Here is a 19658-nt window from a genome sequence, read left to right on the forward strand (position 1 = left end):
AAGTTTTGGTCACAAAACTATTTCTTCAACCTATCGATTGATTAAAACGACCCTCATCTGATCCGGTCAAAAACTTCAAACCTGGGATTCCGTTGAAGTCATTGGTATGTTTCGATATCATAGCCTTATTTCCAGAAAGGGTGTCAAGAACTTGCTCCGGTCTTTTAACGCTATAAATAAACCCTGGCTTCTTGGTCTTATTACCACTCAAGACTACTTACTTTTTACTTAAGTTTCGGATTAAAACATACTCTGATGACATAATATTTTCCAATGGATAATTAAAGAAAATCGTTTTATTCTTCTTTTTCAAATGGTAGCAAGCAATTATCACTGTCCGTTTAACGATTTAAAAAACAGAATAAACTACAGCTCCATATGGCATTCAGACCCAAAGGACTATTTTTTCCCTTGTTATGCTGCTAGTCGAAGCTCGAAAAAATAAATAACAATGTGAAATTGAATGAAAGCTTCAATTTAATATACGAAAACAGATAAAATGGATAAAATGATAAAGGAGAAACCCGAAACGTCCATTTTATCTGTAATCGTATATTAAATTGAAGCTTATATTCCATTTCACATTGTTATTTATATATTTTTTTCCCTTGGAACTTTACCCAAACGTTTTCCTTATTGTTTTTAATTTTCCTCTTTCAGCTACATGCAAAAACCTTCACAACTCCGACAAGCAGTGTGAGATGTGGGCAAAGAACGACCATTGCAACATTAACCCCTCTTGGATGTTGAAGAACTGTGCCAAAGCCTGTAAAAGATGTGAAGGTGCCTCGTCGACTACTGTCAAGACCGTCACGACCACGGATTCCAGCGGTTCGAATGTTTGATTAATATAATGTATAATTTGTTCATTCATCTCCTTGTTTTTGTGTTGAATCGTGACTTTGGGGTCTTGTGGCATGCATGACATTCGTCTTTCAATCGCAAGGTCAATTTAAATGGTCACATTCAAATGCGGCTATTATGTTGTCTAGTGGTATGACACTCGCTTTCGGATCGGAAGGTCCTGGATTCGAGCCTCGCTCGGCGCATCGTTGACTCCTTGGAAAATATCTTTACTCACATTCTCTCACCGTACTCAGGTGTAAAATGAGTACATGGCCGTTAAACGCGTTGTCTCTGTCGGAAAATGTAATATCGCCTAAGAAGCGTCATGTCTCGTTTACATGCTACGTATTGCTGTTGGTGAGGGACCCCTTGTAAAGCGCTTTGAGCACGTTTAGTGGATATTGCGCTATATAAAAGCTCAAGCTCAAATTTGCTTTGAGTTTCGTCGTGGGAGATGCAAAGTTCAGTCCCCGGAAAAGACTCTTTATTACATTCTGTTTCACTAAAGTCAAGTGCAAAATGAGTACCTGACTGCTAACAGCATTGTATCTGTGACTCTTCGTCTCAAAACGGTATTATGTCGGGATGGATCAGATGCTAAAAAGTCAATTTATAGTTAAACTGGTCAAAAATATGAAACGTTGGTATTTAGCACAATAAAATATGATATTCCTTCTCCTCTATAAAGCATATAATCTCAACTGAAGCATGAAATTTCTGGCTACAAATTCCATTTTCAGCATCTTAATAATACCGACTTAATACCGTTTTGAGACGAGGGGTCACATTTATCGAAAAAATCAAAATCAAAGATGCCTTACATGAGTCATGTTTCATCCCAGGGATCGATCTCGGTCCATTTGTATGTGAAGCGAGCGCTCTACCAACTGAACTCTCAGGATCCCTTTTCAATTTCAAAAGTTAAGCTCAAAATCTATTTTTTTTTCAGAAATGTCTCAACATACTCAATATATTTTTATAAATCATTAGTTTCCGTATAGGTCTGTCATCTGCATTTTTTGCCAAATTGGGACCTAAAATTTTCCAAAATTTCCACACAAAAAAACCCCAAAATTTGCCAAGAAATTTGCCAAAAAGACCAAAATTTGCCAAAAAATTTGCCGAGGAGAACTAAGCATTTCAGTAAAAATTAACACGCGATACAGAAGGAAAAAAATATAAAAGACAATGTATTACATTTAAGGAGGCTACATTATGAATAGCGTTGTTACAAAGATTTTAAAGGATCATTATCCGTAGAGAGTAGTTTCCCTTGGTTTGGGCCCAGGCAAAGCTGCAACATTTCTCAAGTTTCGCACTTTTGTTCTCTCGTTATTTTGTTTTCGCTTCTTTTTTTTTCTCAAAATTTGCCACGCGATTTGCCAATTTCCCCAAATTTTGCCACGATTTGCCAATTTTGGGAAATTTGCCAAAATTTGCGGATCGCCCTGATATTTGCGGCCGCAAATTGCCATTTGCGGCCGCAAAAAATGCAGATGACAGATAGGTAGTTGCTTTTTATCATAATTATTGTCATCATTTCAAAATTGTCATTTGGACCATTTCAAATTGTTACCTATTCGCTCTGCATTTATATCAATATGAAAGTTATCCTTCAGAGCCATTCGGTCCATGGAGCCGGAGTTTATCCCGGTTTCTATAGCGTGAAACTGACAATAGCAATTGCTTGCTATCCTTTGGCAAAGTACTTTCATCCAAATCTAACAGACTCAACTACCCATTCCACTGTTTTATTCACCTTGTTTTGTTGATAAAGGGCAAACCCGAAACGGCGTTTGTCGTATTTTAAATTGAAGCTTAGATTCAATTTCACATTGATATTTATTAACAGTTGGCCACACATAAGTGACCCCTCGTCTCAAAACGGTATTAAGTTGGGATTATTAAGATGCTGAAAATGGAATTTGTAGCCAGAAATTTCATGCTTCAGTTGAGTTTAAATGCTTTATAGAGGAGAAGGAATATCATATTTTACTGTGCTAAATACCAACGTTTCATATTTTTGACCAGTTTAACTATAATTTGACTTTTTAGCATCTGATCCATCCCGACATAATACCGTTTTGAGACGAAGAGTCCCATATATACTTGTATTTTTCTATTCATTTGTTTCCTCATCAAAATAAATTTCCTCTCCACAGGAGGCCGTAATGTCACCACCTGTGTGGATACCAACGGCAATTGTGCTGCATGGGCCAAGCATGGCTATTGTGATCAAAACCCTAGTTATAACCTCATTCATTGTAAAAAGTCCTGTAACAACTGTAATGGTGAGTACTTCTCCTCATCCACATCATCCTTTTCTTCATGATGATCATGATGATGATGATATCATCATCATCATCATGATCATCATCATCATCATCATCATCATCATCATCATCATCATCATCATCATCATCATCATCAAAATTATCATCATCATCATCACCATCATCATCATCATTGTCATCATCATCATTATCATCATCATCATTGTCATCATCATCATCATCATCATCATCATCATCATCATCATCATCATCATCATCATCAACATCATTAATTATCATCATCACCACCACTAATGTGGTACCTGGGTTATACTTAAGGTAATACCTGATTTAAATTCTCCATCAGCGTTTTCAAAGCTGTCGAAGAAAAGATTTTCCTTTAGGATATTTTATTTAACTCTCTCCTTACCAGCCATTTTCAGAATTTTCCCCAATACTTCACACCCAACTAACACAAAAATAGATTTTTTATCACTCAAACACAATATCAGTAAGTTCTTGCGATAAATCAATTCTTTAGCAAAACATGCTCTGCAACACACTGTTCATTTTCTTTAAATTTTATGATGTACAAAAGAAATTTGAATAAGAAAAATGTTGGCTGTATCGTAACAAATGCGACGATTTTCCTATAGTTGGTAAGGAGAGGATTAACCTAGTGAGCATAAGATGTGATTTTAAATTCGTTTTAAAAGATGGTGGTAGTTAAAATTTCGTTCTTTAAAAAAAAAACTCTTTTCAGGATGCCGAGATACCGAAGTGCTATGCAGTGTGTGGGCTGAGGCAGGGCATTGTAACGAAAACCCCAGATATATGCTGAGACAGTGCCAGAAATCGTGTCGCGCCTGCTACATGTAGGGATACATTTGATTGCAACGTTACAACCAGCACCAACCACCACCACCACCACCACCACCACCACCACCACCACTTCCACTTTCGGCCCAGCCCCACTGGTTATAATATTATCATCACTTATATCTGATAATAATATATTATATCTATGCACCTCTAAATCATAACCACTGCATATTCAAGAATATAATCAAGACTGGCGTTTGCTGAAGCATGTCCAGTGTCGAAACGCCTGATTTTTCAAATGTGACCTATCACATCAAACGGGTATCATGTTTGAATAAACAAGATGGAAATTTTGTAAGTTTTTAAGTTTTAAGTCGAAATGATCAAAATAATAATAATTTTTTTAAAAGAAACTATCTTCAAGTCCTTTCACCCAAAGTGTATGAGATAAGGTTAAAATATTAATGGTAGAAAAGATAATTCCGACGCAATACCCTTTTGAAGCGATTGGTCACAAGTGAGCGATGGATACTTTTGAGTAATCATCATATTATATAATAATTATTTTGAATGGCATAGACACTGGTGTGTGTTTTGTTGTCCAAATGGCATCACTTTATTTTTATTTATTTTTATAGTCCTAATTATTTTTTTTATCATTTCTGGAGGATCAGGGCTAAAAATGAATACACGTATCTATAATAATATATTATGCCTACCTTTGCTGTTTTCCTCTCTTTTTTCGGGGGAAGTTTGGGAGGGAGATGAATTGTTTGTTTTGGTTGGGGTTTTTTTCTTATCTTTTTTTTTGTTTTTGTTTTTTGTTGTTTTTTTTTTTTTGTTTTTTTTTTTTGTTTGTTGGGTTTGGTTTGGTTTTTTTTCGCTCTTTGTGCAAAATGGCATTTTATGATGCAGTAATCTAGTTAACTGCTAATTTAACCCTTAACAGATGTTTTACTTAAACAATTTGGCTATTTTTTTTTTACTAGAGAAATAGATACATATTTCTTTAATCAAATGGTTATTGCTGTAATGTTTGGGAAAACCTGGTGGAATTTGCCCATGGTAAAATAAATATCGTGTTAAAGATTTCGATAAAAATCACGGCATTAAAAATCATCAAGATTTGTCAGGGTTTTTTTTTATTATTTTAATCACATTTTCATATAAATGTCTGCTATTATTAAATAAGTATATTTGTTTAATTTTTCACTTCAACTTGATGTTCAGTGATGTCACATTAATGACAAGTTTGATGTGACGTTTGTTATGTTTTTTGTTTGTTTATTTTAGGTGGGAAGGGGGAGGGGTGAGGTGGGTAGTGGATGGGAGATTGTTGTTGTTTACTCACGATTTGTAAGAAACGAGCTGCCTCTTTGAAATTCTAAACGTCTTTGAATGTGGAAATAGATATGTGTCAAAAATAGTCTTGAACAATTTGGTTGTGAGTTAAAGGCGAAGGGTCGTAAATATTTTGGCTTTTTAGGTTTATGGATAATTTTTTATCAATCAAAATATGATTAATATAGAAATCTCATTAAAGGGTACAGGAGAAAAGCCACAGATATCCATTAAAGAGTTTTGGTTGTATTTCTTTTTTTTTTTTTTTTTTTTTTTTGCTGATTTATTTATAAAAGGAAAGTTTAGACCTCTGACATCACTCAAAAGGGGGGGGGGGGGGGGGGGGGGGGCAATCGCAAAAATAATATAAAATTTGGCATCTGTGGTTTTCCCCCCTGTATTCTTCTATTGCTTTGCACACACTTCAGCATGATTTGTTCAATCACTATCACTATCTATCATGGCATGTGTTCACAAGAGTCAGATTTGAACCCTGGGTATATCGATGCTGAGAAGTATAATTTTTTTCATTGTAACGTATTGATAGTAATTACTCTCTCTCTCTCTCTCTCTCTCTCTCTCTCTCTCTCTCCCTCTCTCTCTCTCTCTTTCTTTGACATCCTCTTTCTCTTTCTTTGACTTTCTCTCTCTTTCTTTGACTCTCTCTCTCTCTCTCTCTCTCTCTCTCTCTCTCTCTATCTCTTTCTTTGAATTTCGCTCTCTCTCTCTCTTTGACTATCTCTCTCTCTTTGACTCTCTCTCTCTCTCTCTCTCTCTCTCTCTCTCTCTCTCTCTCTCCCATCTATCACGGTTACAATACTTTAAGTAACGCCAACAACATGGGTTTATAACGCATGTTACAATTAATCCATCTGATGCACGTTACAGCAAAAATGACCTACCACCATTTTTTAACAAGTATAGCATGATCGCGCCAATCCTTATGTCATGGGATATGTTATTCTTCTTGATAATTATCTATTACAAGTGCATGTCATTATAATAGTATAACATGTTCATTTATATACTATCATGTAAATGTCATAATAATAAAAATAATAATGCTGAAAACTTATATAGCGCTATATTTATAGCTATATATAGCTCCGAGACACCAGACTCTAGGCGCTTTGTTGCGGTGAAATTGAATGTAAGCTTCAATTTAATGTACGAAAACAGATAAATTGGACGTTTCGGGTTTCCCCTTTATCAACAAAACAGGATGACTGAAACACTACAGACGAATGAGATAATGTAGTAGAACCGTTGTTAAGATGAAACAACAAAAACATTGTTTATTTTTTGTTTAGTCATCTTAACAACGCCACTACCACATTAACTCATTCTCTGCTGTAGTGTTTCATTCATCCTGTCTTGTTGCTCGGCTATGTGGTCTAGTGGTATGACACTCGCTTTCGGATCGGAAGGTCCTGGATTCGAGCCTCGCGCTCGGCGCATAGTTGAGTCCTTGGAAAAGGCTCTTTACTCACATTCTCTCACCGTACCTAGTTGTAAAATGAGTACCTGGCCGTTAACAGCGTTGTCTTTGTCCGAAAAATTGTAATATCGCCTATCAGGCGTCACATCCCGTCCTACATGTTAAATGTTGCTGTTGACCAGGGACCCCTTGTAAAGCGATTTGAGCACGTTTAGTGGATATTGCGCTATATAAAAGCTCAAAAAAAAAATAAAGGGGTAACCCAAAACGTCCATTTTATCTGTTTTCGTGTATTAAATTGAAGCTTACATTCAATTTCACATTGTTATTTATTTCTTCGTGCTTCGAGCAGCAACATTTACACCATGATGGCGAAGAGAAATTAACCCCAAGTTACATGTTTGTGTCTAAATATAGATTCAATTTTCAACACTTCGGACATCCCGACATAATGTCGTTTTGAGACGGTGGGTCACATATTATAATATACACGGTTCTGAACAAGACGTTTCAGGTTTTGTCAACACCCTATCCTGTGAAGACCACGGGGGAGAAAGAAAATAAAACAACACATTATGGCAAACTGACTCTGTTTTGAAGAAACGCAGTTTTACATTTTGAAATTAATTTTTTTTTTTACTCTACATTGTTTTTAACCTCCCCCTCCCTCTCCCCCCGCCCCAAACACAACCACCACCTCTGTATACTGCCATCGGTTCCCGTCTTCGATAAATTCATATTTTCATTTCATTTTATTACACTTTGATAAATTAATGAACAATGTGATAAGGGGAACAACTCATAACTTTGACAAATTAACGAAAGATATGCTAGGGGAAATAACTCATAATTTTTTAGTGACGTGCATTTCCCCCCCCCCCCCCCCCCCCCATTTTGGTATCAATGTTGATCTGTATGAGTTGTGATACGATCTGAATTTCTGCGTTGTTGATATGATTTATATTTATATTTTTATATACTAGTAAAAAGCCCGCAATTTCGCGAGGAAAGAACTATTTTCATTCGATATTGCCTGAATCATTTTTTTTGATTAGCTTGATTACGATTAGATGCATATTTTAATCGATGTTCTTGTCGTCGTTGCCATGCATGATTCGGCATGATTTTAGTTTATCAGCCAGTAGATATCAATATCAGTCAGTCGCAAGTCTTTACCACGCTTTACTTGGGAGGCCTTCCGAAAGCTCCTACAAAGGGAAACAACTTAGATAATATTCCCTCAACTAACCCCAAGAAAAAGTAAAACCCGGTGCCTTTAACTAATCCTAATAGGAAAATAAAAACCCTAGCATCTTTACTAAGACTAGTGACTAACCCTTATAGGAAAAAAGAACCCTCGGACTGCTCTGCACTACCTTCAATACTTCACAAATTAAAATGGCGGCCGAGAATGAAAACAATGGTCAAATTACGAAATTTTAAACTTTCACAAATCTATCAAGGTTTGTTCTAGCGTTTTTTTAATGCTTCTATATGATGACAAATCGAATAAATAAACGCCTGACAAAAGATCAACGGTGAAAAAATACTGGGGATGTAGGAGCTCTCGGAATGTCTCCCCTTTACTTAACTTATGTGAGGTCAAATGAAAATTTGAAGCAGACGCAAAAAATATCAAGTCCGCGAATCTGTCTACTTTTGGTTTGTTCGGGCTAGAAGCTAGACAGAACCAATTGACAGTTTGCCGACAACGTTTAACTAAAGATTTCCCAGGGCAATAATTATCACATCGATGGCATAAAAACGACAATAATATCAGCAGTAATATTAGTTGATGTTGTTAATCGGTGAAACTTGTTTAAAATGTCTATAAATCCGAATACCTTCATGTGAACAGTTAATAATAATAATAACAGTATGAATGCCACGATTTGCTGAAAAATGCCAATCTGACAGTTCCTAGCAAACCCCCCCCCCCCCCCCTCCTCGCTCAGGAATTTCTGTCCTTTTTTTTCAAGGCAACCACATTCCAAAACACACACACATGTATAGATAGTTCGAACTTGACGTCACTCAGGTCTTTGTTATTGGTTTTTGCCATCCGCGTTTATGAGTAATTCTCACTAAACTGTATTAACCTGACTATAAACGATCATGGTTGCGCACAGTTTTGTGTGTTGGTCCGATATACTTCCGGATGGCAATGTTGTAAACTTCTTAGCCAAGCGCACACTAACTATACACCACACACAACACACACACACATACGCACACACACAAACATACACGTATTGAGAACACACTACTACATAACAACACGGATCACCGCTAAATCAACAACACAACGGAAGTAAGAACTCTTCTGGACAGATAGAGTTGAGGGTGTGGCCATAAGTTAAACTTGGGTATTATCCACCCGAAACCATCACATTGAAAGCATCAAAGGGGCAATAATAATACTTGATGTCATTAATAGATGAAAATTGTTGAAAACTTAGTGTAGGTCTGAAATCCTTACAGTAATTAAGTGGATACATTATTTCGAATTCAACGATTTGCTTAAAAACGCCAAACTGACAACTTTTTACAGTGTAGAAATTGGTTGATTTTGAGAGTTTTAGTGTCGTCGGTAATTTTTTTATGATATCTGTTTGACTTAATGAACTTTCAAACTGACTTTAAATTATAAAAGGAAATCAAGTTATATGTTTATCTATCTGTAAAAAATACATTTCTAATTTTCAAATCTTTCAGTAGAGTTGTGCGCCGTACATTTTTTTTATTGACTCAAATAAGCACAATGTTCTCCATAAGGCTATATTTTTTAAAGAAAGGATATACAAATTATTAATGATTTTTATAACCAGCTCCTTTTTGATTTTTAACAAAACTTCAATCGCATTTATTAAAATGAATTTAAATTTCACCTTCAAAGGTATTTCCTTATAATATATATTGTTACTAACAATGAGAAAAACACGGGTGCCTGTTTTCATACTAATCTAACTATAGGATATAAGGAATAAACAGAAGATGGGGAAGAAGAAGAAGAAGAAGAAGAAGAAGAAGAAGAAGAAGAAGAAGAAGAAGAAGAAGAAGAAGAAGAAGAAGAAGAAGAAGAAGAAGAAGAAGAAGAAGAAGAAGAAGAAGAAGAAGAAGAAGAAGATGATGATGAAGAAGAAGAAGAACAGAAAGGTGATGATGATGATGATGATGATGATGATGATGATGATGATGATGATGATGATGATGATGATGATGATGATGATGATTACGGTGATGGGTGGTGGTGGTGGTGGTGTTGGTGGTGTGGCGAGTTTGTACCATAAAAGGCTTGTGCCATATTTTAGTCCAAAATATGGCGTAATTCTCCTGAGCTAAAATGAAAACTACTTAAACCCTGAGTCATGTGTGCGGGAGAGAACTAAAAGTATGTGCTTAGAGTACTTTTCTCGTGGTCTGACGCTCACTGCAACACTTTACATTTAGTAATAGGAATAATTCTTAATCTTCCATAAAATGGAAAATCTTTAGTGGTTTATGTTGCTCAACAAATGTAATAATGATAATAATAATAATAATAATAATAATAATAATAATAATAATAATAATAATAATAATAATAATAATAATAATAATAATAATAATAATAATAATAATAATAATGTGGCAATTTGTCATTTGGTTAGACATTATAACAATACAATATTGACGTAGACACACTCACACAGATGCACACTAGTAACATAGTAGTCATCCGGGGTGAAAAAATAATATATATATATATATATATATATATATATATATATATATATATAATATATATATATATATATGTATTGATGGAAATGTATGGATCTTATAATAATGATATGATCTCATAACTAATTTACTTCTCTTGGCGCACGCCTATAAGGCACTAAAGAGACCCACCACCGTCTTTCTTGTGCGGCGATGTGGTCTTTTGGTATGGCACTCGTTTTCGGATCGGAAGGTCCTGGGTTCGAGCCTCGCGCTCGGCGCATAGTTAAGTCCTTGGAAAAGGCTCTTTACTCACATTCTCTCACCGTACTCATGTGTAAAATAAGTGTCTCGCTGTTAACAGCGTTGTCTTTGTCTGAAAAATTGTAATATCGCCTTAGAAGCGTCATGTCCTGTCCTACATGTCATATGTTGCTGTTGGTCAGGGACCCCTTGTAAAGCGCTTTGAGCACATTTAGTGGATATTGCGCTATATAAAGCTCAATTTTTAAAATTTATTTTAAAGCCTGTTACCAGGCAGGTATTCATTTTATAACTGAGTACGGTGAGAGAATGTGAGTAAAGAGCATTTTCCAATGACTCTACTTTGCGCCGCGAAGGCCAGACTCGAACGAAAAACTTTCAAGTTAGAACGCCGTACCGCAAGACCCGGGGTGTAAGGATCGACAAATCCGATATCCCTAATAAGGAACAATAGCGTGACGTCAAAATACTGTATTCCAATCTCATTGGAAGTGTAAAACTAGTCCCCCGAATGACCAGATACATAATACATTGTGCAATCGATTTTTTGGTTTCAGAGAGATGTCATCTTATTTTCGAGCCTAAATCGCTGGTCGTTGGGTGGGGTTCCTGACCTCCCATAATGGGCAGGGAGGTACTTGCTGTGTCTTCTATCCTCCTTTATCTGTTGCCCGATTGCTTTCTGTCTTTGTCTTGGAGTGAGATTGCTTGGTTTTGTCCTGACCTTGGCCGGAGTCCATGGCTGGGAGGGAAACAGTCGAATGAATAGTTATATTTTTGGGAGATGATATTTTTTTTCCTTGTAAATCATCTCTCTTTTATGTACTGTTATTCTTTTCATTTTTAACATATGATTTGTAAACATTCGAGTTTGTTCCTCTTCTTAGTGGGGAGCTATGCTTGTGTCTGGATGAGACTTTTAGGTGATCTCAAACTAAGTACTTTGATAGTGTTATCTTGGAATGTACATGTTTCCTGTTTGAACCATTTCCCCTTTGTCTTACCTTTTCTGAGGTGCTTTAATTGTAATTCTAGAACTTTTTACTTTCCCATTTTCTTCCTTTTTACTGGCGCTGATATGACCTTAATGTGTTGCAAGCGCCGTAAAACCCTTAAAAACAATCAAATCAAATGCTGGTCGTCAAGAAAGATTATCTTTCATCGCTTTTTTACGTCCCGTAATCCTAAGAACCTGCCTATATATATTATTTATTATAACAATAAGACCGGTTACATACACACTCCCAGTGATATGGGAACCAAACGAGTGGAGGTTTCACGTTTCTTCCCTATTAACATTCGTCATCAGACCCGCTAATAACACTATTTTCACCTAGACAAGACCACAAAACAACGTTAGCAATAGGATTCAACAGTCGTGACGTCACTTCCCTCGTAATGACGCATAGTAACTTACTACATGTAACTCGTTTTAAAGTATCGGAACAATGGCGGACGCCCTTATGAAATACTTCTCCGACGAGCATAAATGTATACCCAGAGGAGAAAAACATTATAAATCTGATCATGTTTTGACTTTTATACATTCTGATCACATGACGTGAAAAAGTTCTAGCCAGCATGAAGAATATAAAGTACCAATTTTCTTTGTTTACAACCAAGCTGCTCGTTGCTGGGCGGACGTGACATCAGACTATTATTGAATCCAAATTGACAACACTGCGCTAATCTATCGCAATACACTGCATGTCAGATTATTAGATCATCATCATCATCATCCATCGTCGCTTGTACTCTTGGGCACGTTGCCGGTCAGCTGTCTCTTCGTATCACGGTGCTCTGCAGTGCGCATGAGGTCTGCGTTGTTCTAAAACTCACTTTTGGCCATTCTTTGGTTATTTAAATATGTCATTCTCTGTCTTCCTCTAGCTCTCATTCCTTCGACCATCCCAAATGTTAACAACTTTTGAACGTTTCAAACTGATGTTGAGATTCTAACAATATGTTACAGTGAATAACATAATCAGTCGGATTGTGAAAAGGTTTGAACTGAGATATTGTCAAGTTTAGTAAGAAGGTCAATTTTTTTTATCAACAATCAGTTCTTGTCATAAATGATTTTGTACATCTTCGGGAAATATCAAAGCTTAATTTCACTTCTAAATATTTTTTACAGCTAGTCAAGTTGAAAAAGTATGAAATTTGAGAAAAGTTGCTGGATACCGTTCCCATATCAGACCATAATTTCATGAAAAATCACCCGATTTACTTCAAATAAAGATTAAAATGCTCTCCTGAGCATATTCTTTCAGAAGATGTAAATAAATTCAAATCCAAAATGTTCACCTTCCAACTGATCAAGTCATGCACTGACACATATATCAATGGGTATAACAGACCCAATCACTGCTGAGTGGGGAAGAGTTAGGGAAAAAAAGAACCGATCTATTCTACCCTATTATTATTCAAAACCTACACGTTTACGATGAGTTGATGACCATTCATTGCAAAGTCGTCCCCCGGGTTTGAGAGTTTTTGCCAAGACGAGAGTCAATTTAATCGGTCAATATTTGAAGGACGAGTTTTCTGGTCAATAATAATACGCTTGTTGAGCGGTTTCCATGAAAACCATATTAATGCTATGCGTTTAGATAAAATAATCACAACACACACCTGCCGGATATAGGGTATCAACACACAAAGCTATGTGTAACCTTGAACGTTGATAGTCTAATTATTAGACTTTAGTGAGAAGTAATCACCAAAATGGCTGTCTAAAAATAAAGATGACGTCAGAGGTCTGATCCTCCCAAAATTTAAAAAAAAAAAATTGCGCAAAGCTCGTATGTAGAGTTCAGAGTCTTGATCCACCGATCGTGAAAATCGGGACTTCAGAGGTTTGATCCACCGATCGTGAAGATCGGGACTTCAGAGGTTTGATCCACCGATCGTGAAAATCGGGACTTCAGAGGTTTGATCCACCGATCGTGAAAATCGGGACTTCAGAGGTTTGATCCACCGATCGTGAAAATCGGGACTTCAGAGGTTTGATCCACCGATCGTGAAAATCGGAACTTCAGAGGTTGATCCACCGATCGTGAAAATCGGGATTTCAGAGGTTCTTCAGAGGTTTGATCATCTGAGCATCAATATGGTTTCACGTGAGTTGCTGGACAAATGGATAAATAAAACAGGGTTAATGGCATTTAGCATGTTGTAGCCATTAATAAACGCTCTTTGGTAGAATGAGTCAAGAACGTTTCTGCATGAAGCTCTAAAACTGAATAAACTCTCGTATAACAATAGGAAATGGAACAGACCTTCAATTAAATCAACGAAGGCAGATATTGTGGATGCTTTGGGTTTCCCCTTTATTAACAAAATACAAAGACTGTAACACTAAAGACACAAAACACTATGAATGAAACACTAAAGACATTCGTCTGTAACGTTTCATTCATCGTGTTCTGTTGATAATGAGGAAAACCCGAAACGATTACGTTATCTTTCTTATATAATTAAATTTAAGCTTTAATTCCATTTCCTATTGTTGTTTATGATAGAGAGATTAAAGAATGTTGCTTGACGCTTCAATTTAATGCATTTGTTCCAGTTTTTATTCATGTTAAATCATGTTTTAATAGAGGGGAAACCCGAAACTTTAACAAGCATGTGTCTTGTATTATTTATTAAAGTTTAAGGTATTAACTTTATGTCAGACGTGTCATTGATTGTTTGGTAACTTAGAATTCCCTAATTTTAATTATTTGTTTTAAAAGGAGAAACCGAAACGTTAACAGGCATGTGTCTTGCGGTATTTATTGAATTCTAACGTTTTTAACATTTGTTTTAGCATATGTGACAAGTGCATTGAATGTTTAAATTGTTTGATGTTTTAACATAATTCCCTGATTCTAATGATTTGTTTTAAAAGGAGAAACCCCGAAACGTTAACAGACATGTGTCTTGTGGTACATATTTATTAAAATTTAACATATTAAACATTTGGCTTAGCTTTATGGTAGAAGTGCATTGATTTTTTAACGCTTGACATTTTAACATAATTCCCTGATTCTAATTATTTGGTTTTAAAAGGTGAAAGTCGGAACAGTAACAGTCATGTATCTTGTAGTATTTGTTGAAACAAAACATTTTTAACAGATGGTTTAACTATATGGAATAAATACAATGATTGTTTTAACGCTTGGTATCTTAACATAATTCCCTGATTTTAATACAGAAGAGCCAGTGATATGAGAAATGAGAGGTCGACCAGGCCAGATGGTGCAGGACTGGTGACCCAACCAATTAAAGAAACCAACAAGGCCGGCGAGAACTCCAGCCCTCAAAAATCTGTCTCTGCGTTCTTTGTTGTGATGATTGCTGTTGTTAGTGCATGTACAAGTTTGATGGATTAAACCCAATTGTTATGATTGCTGTTGTTAGTGCATGTACAAGTTTGATGGATTAAACCCAATTGTTATGATTGCTGTTGTTAGTGCATGTACAAGTTTGATGGATTAAACCCAATTGTTATGATTGCTGTTGTTAGTGCATGTACAAGTTTGATGGATTAAACCCAATTGTTATGATTGTTGTTGTTAGTACATGTACAAGTTTGATGGATTAAACCCAATTGTTATGATTGCTGTAGTTAGTGCGTGTACGTTAGATAGAGTAAACCCAATTGTTATGATTGCTGTTGTTAGTGCATGTACAAGTTAGATAGATTAAACCCAATTTTATGATCGCTGTAGTAGTGCGTGTACAAGTTTGATAAATTAAATCCAATTGTTATGATTGCTGTTGTTAGTACGTTTGATGGATAAAAGCCATATATATATATATATATATATATATATATATATATATATATATATATATAGAGAGAGAGAGAGAGAGAGAGAGAGAGAGAGAGAGAGAGAGAGAGAGAGAGATTTGATCACCACCATTAACTGCCCCCCCCAAAAAAAAAAAAAAAAAAAGAGTTGAGCGAAGTCAATGTTATACTATCTTTAGTTTTATGTTGTTGGGGTATTTGGTATGGATGTAGTTTAACAAAATGAAACCAAGTCACTTTTCATGGCAGTCAAGCTACAATACCCTCTCTCCCTCCACATATGATATATGAATGAGTGCATATGATGACGTCACATATCTACAAACACAATTCACGATTGATGTAACTTATAAGTGTGTTGCGTCCAGCTTGTTAATATACTCAATTCTAACATGGATTGAGACAGTATATTATTCACCAATATGAGTGAGTAGAAAATTTATCAACTTCCAAATTTGAGCCCTTATTTGAATTAATGCTATTATTATTATTATTATTATTATTATTATTATTATTATTATTATTATTATTATTATTATTATTATTATTATTATTATTATTATTATTATTGTTATTATTGTTATTATTATTATTATTATTATTATTATTATATTATTATTATTATTATTATTATTATTATTATTATTATATTATTATTATTATTATTATTATTATTATTATTATTATTATAATAATACTTTATTGCATCACAAAAAGGAAATTTTTTGTACAGACGTGTCATAATTTACACAATAAGATAAGAATACAATGGAAATAGGATGTATATATAAAAAAAAAGGTGCAGCTCTATAACCAGAGCTGCACTTTATGATATGAATAATTTCAACACTGTATAATAGTTAAAACTGTCACTATAAATTGAAAATTGAAAAGATTGTAAAACAAATAAATTAATAAATTAATATTTATATTTTTAAAAGTAAAAATGAGAAATAATTATATAAAATGATTATTGCTTGTTGTTATAAAGCCTAATACTGGACGGCAGAAAAGATTTTCGGTGTCTCTCTGTTTTTGTTGAAATAGAGAAAGGGCGACCACTTCTTTCTGACATAATAACTGATGGTCTTAGTGGATGATACTGGTAATTTAATATTTTAGTTATTTTATTTATACAAAATTTCTCGTATAAAAGATCTACATCGTCGACATCATTTATATAGCATTTAATGGATTTTTTAATATTTGAATTTATTTTGTTCCTTTCCACTGCTAAGTAATTGCCTCCCCAAGTTGTTATACAAAATGACAAAACACTTTCGATTACTGCTCTATAAAATAATGTGCAGAGGGTTTTATCTATTCTAAATTGAGAGAGTTTTGATAAAAAATATGTACGTCTGCACATCTTGTGCCTAATTATTTTCAAGTGTTCATCCCACTTGAGCCTGTCATCAATCGTTACACCAAGGTATTTGTAGTGAGGAACTCGCTGGACGAATTGGCCCTTTAATTTCAACGGTTCTATCGGTTCCTTCACTCTCCTAAAGTCAATCACTAGCTCCTTTGTCTTGCTTATGTTAAGCTCTAGGTGGTGGGCATCACACCAAGACACAAATCTATCAATTTCTTGCCTATAAGCCACTTCGTTGCCATTTGTTATGAGGCCTTGAAGAGCGGTGTCATCTGCAAACTTTATTATAGGTACACTCAGGTTTTGACTTCTACAGTCATTCGTGTATATTGTGAATAATACAGGGACAATACACAACCTTGAGGAGCACCAGTATTTGTAGTTATACAGGAAGATTTGTTTTGTCCTAATTGAACATATTGTGCTCTCTCCGTAAGAAATTCGAGCACCCAAGCAATTATATACTTGTTTAAATTCAGACTAGTCAATTTTTGAACAACCAACTGAGGTTGCATTGTATTGAACGCTGAAGAAAAATCTGCAAAAAGCAATCTGCAATAGCTCCTAGCGTGATCTAGATGCCTGTAGATGTTGTTTGTAAACAGCAAAATGGCATCCTCTACGCCACGTCCTGGTTTGTAAGCAAATTGATGACTATCACTCAATGGCATAAACTGATTCCTAATTTTAACAAGAACAAGTTTTTCTAAAGATTTCATAACTATTGAAGTCAATGCAACAGGTCTGAGATCGTTCATAGTTTCAAGTTTTTCTTTTTTTGGAACAGGAATAATTTTTGAAGTTTTCCAAATTTTTATTATTATTATTATTATCATTATTATTATTATTATTATTATTATTATTATTATTATTATTATTATTATTAATTATTATTATTATTATTATTATTATTATTATATTATCATTATTATTTATATTATTATTTATATTATTATTATTATTATTATTATTATTATTATTATTTTTAATATCATTAGCAATAACAATAACAATACCGTCATCATCATTATCATCATCAATATCATCATCATCATCATCATCATCATCATCATCATCATCATCATCATCATCATCATCATCATCATCATCATCATCATTATCATCGTCAGTGTTTGTATTATTTCAATCAGAATATTATATTTCCAATAAAACCAATGTTAATTTTAGGTATAAGAAAACAATAACTTGAAGATTATGATGTTAAAGAATTAATTGTATTTGACAATGCATACTAGTGTTACTAGTGTGCATCCGTGCGAGTGTGTCTATGTCAATATTGTAATTGTTATAAATGTGTAACTAAATGACAAATTGCCACTTTTTTTAGGACAATAAAGATATATTATGATTATCATACCATAGTAAATGCATTACCATATAAACAGAATTATGTGAATAACGTGTATATAACAAATACGTACATTATATATCATTATATTATATTATATTATATTATATTGATGATGTTGACTCGTGTTTCAAGTTTTACCATTGTTTTTATTTTCTGAAATTTGATTGTAATAAAGGAGTTTTCAAGAAGTTCTAATGCTGAAGTTACTTTTGATATATCTCGTGACTGGTTTATTGAGATGTTTTTTCTTTCTTGTATTTTTCTTTCTTAGTTTGTCTGGCACCTTTCATACACACTTGTTCAGTTCTTTATCCTTCACCGGTGCCTGCTCCTTATTTCTTAATCTGATATCTTGGAAATTTGTGACCAAACGTGTCAAAACGGTATTATGTCGGGATGGACCAGATGCTAAAAAGTAAAATTACCGTCAAACTGGTCAAAAATATGAAGCGTTGGTATTTAGCACAGTAAAATATGATATTCCTTCTCCTCTATAAAGCAAACAAACTCAACTTAATTAAAGTCTTACATTTCTGGCTACAAATTCTATTTTTAGCATCTTAGTCATCCCGATTTAATTCCGTTTTGAGACGAAGGGTCACATATACGACAGATTCGACATATTCAGCCAAGCTGTGTAAGGTAGTAGTGTTGGCATTCAAAGGTAATTTATCTTAGGTAGGTTTGGCTGAGGTTCTCTTTAATCAACGACAAGCTTACCCAGAAAATGGACTTGAAGTATTTGTGTTATGCACTATTCTTTGTTGCCATGGTAACAATGTCCCAGGTGCCCGGTGATGCAGCTCTTTTGTTTGGGGTAAGTTATATTGTTAATTGATTGTTTAAGGAATCATGTTCTTCTTCATGTTGTTGTTTTTGTTGATGTTGTTGTTGTTATTATGATGAGTAGTATTTATTATTATTATTATTATTATTATTATTATTATTATTATTATTATTATTATTATTATTATTATTATTATTATTATTATTTTATTATTATCATTATTACTACTACTACTACTACTACTACTACTACTACTACTACTAGTAGTAGTAGTAGTAGTAGTAGTAGCAGTAGAAGTAGTAGTATGAGTAATAGTAGTAGTAGTAGTAGTAGTAGTAGTAGTAGTAGTAGTAGTAGTAGTAGTAGTAGTAGTAGTAGTAGTAGTAGTAGTAGTAGTAGTAGTAGTAATAGTATTCTTTTTGTTTTGTATACTTCTCCATTAGCTAATGCCATCACTGGTCATGGGCGCGCTATCATCTCTATGCAGATAATACGCAACTTTATGCTACTGATAAAACTAGAATTCTCGAAAATATTGTGAAACTTGTGGAAGAATGTGTGACGGATGTAAAAGAGTGGATGGATGCAAACAAGTTGAAAATTAATGAGTCAAAAACAGAAGTGATGATTGTGGGAA

The 19658-nt window shown here is 34.4% G+C and overlaps 1 protein-coding gene across 2 annotated transcripts in view; it reads left to right on the plus strand.

Annotated features, from left to right (window-relative positions):
• Positions 1-15209, plus strand: part of LOC144980884 (uncharacterized) — a 51443-nt gene extending 36234 nt beyond the window's left edge. For both annotated transcript variants that reach the window (XM_078928776.1, XM_078928777.1), the window contains 4 exons: positions 661-831; positions 3009-3137; positions 3883-3994; positions 14888-15209. In XM_078928776.1, the coding sequence (XP_078784902.1) occupies positions 661-831; positions 3009-3137; positions 3883-3994; positions 14888-15065 (590 nt within the window). In that variant the 3' untranslated portion in view covers positions 15066-15209. The remainder of the gene's footprint in view (positions 1-660; positions 832-3008; positions 3138-3882; positions 3995-14887) is intronic.
• Positions 15210-19658: the final 4449 nt, after the last annotated feature.

The sequence above is a fragment of the Berghia stephanieae genome, chromosome 10 (assembly GCF_034508935.2).
Source record: "Berghia stephanieae isolate SIO BIC M18660-M18661 chromosome 10, UCSD_Bste_1.3, whole genome shotgun sequence".
Classification (NCBI taxonomy): Eukaryota; Metazoa; Mollusca; class Gastropoda; order Nudibranchia; family Aeolidiidae; genus Berghia; species Berghia stephanieae.